At 38.5% G+C, this 5,301-nt stretch overlaps 1 protein-coding gene across 2 annotated transcripts; it reads left to right on the forward strand.

The window, feature by feature from the left end:
• Positions 1–483: 483 nt before the first annotated feature.
• Positions 484–5,301, forward strand: LOC113703210 (uncharacterized). Of its 2 annotated transcripts, XM_027224501.2 has the most exons (5): positions 484–1,315; positions 1,623–1,694; positions 2,222–2,365; positions 2,533–4,530; positions 4,635–5,301. In XM_027224501.2, exons 1-5 carry the CDS (start codon positions 532–534, stop codon positions 4,991–4,993), a joined length of 3,357 nt encoding a protein of 1,118 aa, XP_027080302.1. In that variant the 5' UTR covers positions 484–531; the 3' UTR covers positions 4,994–5,301. The 2 variants fall into 2 exon arrangements, with proteins under 2 accessions (XP_027080302.1, XP_071916853.1); XM_072060752.1 differs by lacking the exon at positions 1,623–1,694.

A 5,301-nucleotide genomic window follows, 5' to 3' on the forward strand; every position in this document is an offset into this window, starting at 1 on the left:
TATACGCTAAAATAAAAAAGACATTGCTGACTGGAAAGTCCCATGAAGTCCTGTCGTTGGCGATGTTGAGAGGTAAAGAAAAAGGCTGGTTCTGCCAATTATAGAAGTCAATTGAAAATGCCTTGTACATCCTGATCCACCCTTTAATGACTATCGAAGAAAATGTCTAAGTTTCCAACGTCTATCACCATATGCAGCCATTGAAACATGTAGAAGATTGATGCATGTCTTTCCAAAAGATTGATTGTATGGTCTCACCTTCGGGTGTTTTTTTATTGGATCAGTCACCTTCGGGTAAACAATATGTACATATACAATATTGGACTAAGAACAGTCTAAACTGTTCTTGGTCAACAAGACACAAATTTAAAAATGTAACTCCAATAAAATATGAAGAGTAGTTGCAATTTAAGGGGATATGATGACCTCTTCCAATGTATCCACAAAAAAAAAAAAAAAAAATCATATTCAAATGGTATTACACATTGGCGTCTAATTTGGACAATTGATTGATCATATAGGTCGGTCGATATGAAGAGACACTCCCACTTCTACCCTCTTGCAGCACTTGTTTTGCTGCACCATCTAATGATGACCGGCTGCACAGCCATGAAAAGATTAAGTTTAGGCACTGATCAATCTGCTCTTTTAGCCCTGAAAGCCCATATCACTTCAGGACAGCAAGAATTCTTGTCAAATAACTGGTCTTCTGCAGCTGCTGCATCCTCTGTCTGTGACTGGATAGGAGTCCAGTGCGGCTCTCGACACCAAAGAGTCACTGCTTTAAATATTTCAGACATGGGACTCACCGGCACAATACCTCTGGATTTGGGAAACCTCTCCTTTCTTGTTTCTCTTGATCTGAGAAATAACTCCTTCCACGGAAATCTGCCCGAAGAGTTGTCACACCTGCGCCGCCTGAGGTTCATCCGGTTTTCCAACAACAGATTCACTGGGAAGATTCCAACGTGGCTTGGTCACTTTCCCGAGCTCCGGTTCTTGTTTCTTGACAACAATGGTTTCGGTGGCTTTATTCCTTCTTCAATCTCAAACTCGTCAAAAGTGGAAACTTTAACTCTAAGAGGCAATTTTCTGGAGGGTAATATTCCAGAAAAGATGGGAAATCTTTCAGTCCTCAAGGATCTGTCTCTATCTGGGAATTATTTAGTTGGTCAAATACCATTGAGTTTATGCAAGTTTTCTAAACTTCAATCGCTAGACTTGTCATTCAACAGGTTTAGCGGGTACATACCCAAAGAAATTGGAAATCTGGAGAATCTTACGTATTTATCCCTCATGAAGAACAACTTCACAGGTAATGCTTTTGCTTTGCCTTTTTGCATACGAACAAAGCCACACTGCAATTAAAGGTCATTTTTCCCTGTTTGGCACTGGGATTCAACACTATTTACTGTTTTACCTGCATGGCTGGTTTTCTTTTTCTTTTTTTTTTTTTAAAAAAATTACTATTGTAACACCTCTGCTTGTTTATTCCAGAAAATTAAAAGCATAATTAACAACACAAATTTCCGCTTGCTGGTTACATCTCGACCAAGTAAGATAGTTCTCAATATATTTCTGAAATGAATATGATTAGTTCTGTCTTTGCGTAAAATTGTTAGGTGTAATTCCCCGAGAGATTGGCAAACTGCATGGTTTGAAGGTTCTCGTATTGGGGCGTAACAACTTGACAGGTAATCAGGTCTATGAATAGTTTCACCACAGCAAATATTTGGAGAAAGTTCTGGGTGAAATGAATTCGTGTCATGTCTATTTGAATGTCCATAAACTTCATCAGATACTCCTACTTACTATGGAAAACATCCACCAAAAAAAAAAAACTTAGAAGTTCTGAAGAGCTATATATTCCTTAGACGTAACTAAAGGTATCAATAATAACCTAATTATGTTGATCAGTCCAAACCCGCCCATTAATTTTGAATAGATCTAAATAGGTATCCAATTAAATCCATCTAATTGATGGATAAGGGGTTGACTCGACTCACTCATTTATACTTATTTAAAATTAATTATACATTTTAAGTTAGCATTTAATGAGTGTTAAGTAAATAAATTTCAATTTCTTATGAATCAAATAACAATAAAATACCTTTATTTTTTTTGTCAAACAACACTCAAAAAAATAGAGAAAAAAGAGTAGAATTTTAAGTGACTCATAAACAGGTAATTGGGTATACCCAAACCCATTTGTGATTGGCAGGTACGATTCCACGAGAGATGGGCAATCTCCAAAACCTGCAGGGGCTCAATCTGGAATGGAATCAGATCACGGGAAGCATTCCAAGAGAAATCGGGAATTTGACGATGCTTACTGAGCTCTACTTCGCCAACAACTCCTTGACAGGTAAATACGTCTTTAAAGTACCATTTTTTGGTGAAGTAAATCGAAATCGGTTAACTAAACACTTACATCCATTCAATTTTTCTTTTTTAATTTATAACTGGTTTCTTCAGAGAATTTTACAGCCTAATGATTGATATGCTTCCTTTGAAAATGAATCTGGTACGCAGGTACAATACCACGAGAGATGGGTAACCTTTACCAACTCGAGCATCTTGAGTTAACTTATAATGGCTTGAATGGCTCCATACCCCCTGGGATCTTCAACCTCTCAGCATTGCAGAGTATTGCACTTTCATTTAATCTTCTATCAGGAAATCTTCCGCGGGATCTAGGATACAGACTGCCCAAGTTATCAGACATAGAGCTTGGTCGGAATAACCTTGGTGGAGTTATACCAGTGTCCATTTCAAATTGTTCAGAATTGTGGTTGCTTTCAATGGGAAGTAACCGATTCACTGGGTCCATTCCTGACGCCCTCGGGGACCTTAGACTTCTGCAATATCTAACTCTGCAAAGCAACAATTTAACAAGTGATCCTACATCTATGGAGCTGAGCTTCATCACTTCATTGACAAAATGCAAAAACTTGAAATTTTTAAGCCTGCACGATAATCCATTAAATGGGCTTCTTCCAGCTTCCATTGGGAATCTCTCCACTTCTCTACAGATGTTGTATATAGGAACTAGTGGAATCAAGGGCACCATACCAAGTCAAACTGGCAACTTGACCAATTTGCTATTGCTTGATCTACAATCGAATCACTTGACCGGAGGTATTCCAACAGCATTCAAAGATCTACAAAACCTGCAAGGTTTGACTGTGGGAGATAATAATCTTAACGGCACCTTAGATAGCCTCTGCAATTTGTATAGCTTGACTTTAGTAGGTCTGACCACAAACCAGTTTTCTGGGTCTTTACCAGAATGCTTCGGTAATATGACTTCTCTTCGGGATCTTACACTAGGAAACAACTTTTTAGTCTCTGCCATACCTAATAGTTTTTGGAAACTCAAAGATCTCTTGCAGTTGAACTTATCCTCAAACTCCCTAAATGGTTCCTTGCCCCTTGAAGTTGGAACTCTGAAAGCTGTAACATCTATAGACGTGTCAGCGAATCAATTCTCTGGTGACATTCCTAGCACAACAGGTGATTTGCAAAACCTGTTGATTTTAAATTTGTCCCAAAACCAATTTCAGGGATCTATCCCAGAGTCATTTGGCAATATGCTCAGCTTACAAGGACTTTACTTATCGCATAACAATCTTTCTGGCTTCATACCAAAGTCATTGGAAGCACTTGGGGACCTCCAAGAGCTTGACGTTTCTTGTAACCATTTAAGTGGTGAAATTCCTTCTGGTGGTCACTTTAGGAACTTTACCACTGAATCTTTTCTCTTCAATGATGCATTGTGCGGAGATTCCAGGTTTCATGTGCCGCCTTGCCCAAGAACTAATTCAATTCACAGGTCCAGAACAAAAAAGGTGCTTCTGTTTGTATTTGCTCCTCTGGGAATCGCTTCTGTGGTTGTTGCAGCCTTAGCAATTGTCTTCAGAAGATATTGGAAGAATTATCAGGATTCTAAAGGAGCAAACATGGTATTAGTGCCAACGCAAGAAAGAGTTCCGTACTATGAACTTCTTCGAGCAACTGATGGGTACAGTGAAAGCAATTTGCTTGGCATTGGGAGTTTTGGATCTGTTTACAGGGGGATTCTCAATGATGGAAGGTCTATTGCTGTAAAAGTTTTCAATTTGGAATTGGAAGGAGTACTCAAGAGCTTTGACGTAGAGTGTGAAGTCCTGAAGAACCTTCGACATCGAAATCTTGTGAAGGTCATCAGCGGTTGTTGGAACCAGGATTTTAGGGCCTTGGTGCTTGAATACATGTGCAATGGAAGCCTTGAGAAATGGCTGTATTCTGACAACTATTTCTTAGATACTCTACAGAGATTGAATATAATGATAGATGTGGCAAGTGGAGTGCAATATCTCCACGAAGAATATTCAACGCTTGTGATTCACTGTGATTTGAAGCCCAGTAATGTCTTACTTGATGAGGATATGGTTGCCCAAGTCAGCGATTTTGGTATTGCAAAAATGCTGGAAAAGGAGGAAAGCTTTGCGTGGACCAAGACCTTAGCTACAATTGGCTACATTGCTCCAGGTAATGATTCTTCAATCTTAATCCTAAAGTTTGTATAGCATTTAGTTTCTCTTTTCGTTTTTTTTTCTTATGCGACACTTGTTCAATTTGAACGTTGTTTGTAGAGTATGGATCTGAGGGGTTGATATCAGCAAAATGCGATGTTTATAGCTATGGAATCATGCTGATGGAAGTTTTTTCAAGAAGAAAGCCTAATGATGAGATGTTTGCTGGAAATTTGAACTTGAAGAGTTGGATAAATGATTCTCTACCTAATTCGATTCTTCAAGTTATTGATGCTAAGTTGTTGAAGCGTGAGGATGCAAATTTCGCTGAGAAGTTGGAGTGTTTTTCATCCATCATGGAATTGGCCTTAAAATGTGTTCGTGAATCTCCAACTGACAGACTCAGTATGAAAGTTGTTCTTAAAACACTGAAGAAGATCAAACTCAAATTCATGCAGGTCAGGCAGGCTGATAAATAGTTCGGATCGAATATGTAGCATCTTTTATAATCATCCGAAAAATTAGGGAAAAGAGGCAATTTGTTGATGCCAAATAAATCAAAGCACATGAGCTATGAAAGTCGCTGTGTTGCTGCAAATCAAATTGTATGATTAAAAGTTGGAATTTCTGAATGTAGGGAATGGGGCAGGGAACCTCTGTGTTCAAAAAATAACCTCCTCAATGTCATGACGCTGTAGTTGCTTTCACTGATGATATCTGCTTCAATTCTTTGCCAGTTATGGCTTAGATTATAAAACAATTCCCAAAAACGACAATTTCTGATTCA

The sequence above is a fragment of the Coffea arabica genome, chromosome 8e (assembly GCF_036785885.1).
Source record: "Coffea arabica cultivar ET-39 chromosome 8e, Coffea Arabica ET-39 HiFi, whole genome shotgun sequence".
NCBI lineage: Eukaryota > Viridiplantae > Streptophyta > Magnoliopsida > Gentianales > Rubiaceae > Coffea > Coffea arabica.

Coding starts and splice junctions, on each gene's coding strand:
- LOC113703210 (XM_027224501.2), top strand. CDS start 532: ATGAAGAGACACTCCCACTTCTACCCTCTTGCAGCACTTGTTTTGCTG. Junction 1,695..2,221: donor GGGGCGTAACAACTTGACAG/GTAATCAGGTCT, acceptor TGTGATTGGCAG/GTACGATTCCACGAGAGATG. Junction 2,366..2,532: donor CGCCAACAACTCCTTGACAG/GTAAATACGTCT, acceptor TCTGGTACGCAG/GTACAATACCACGAGAGATG.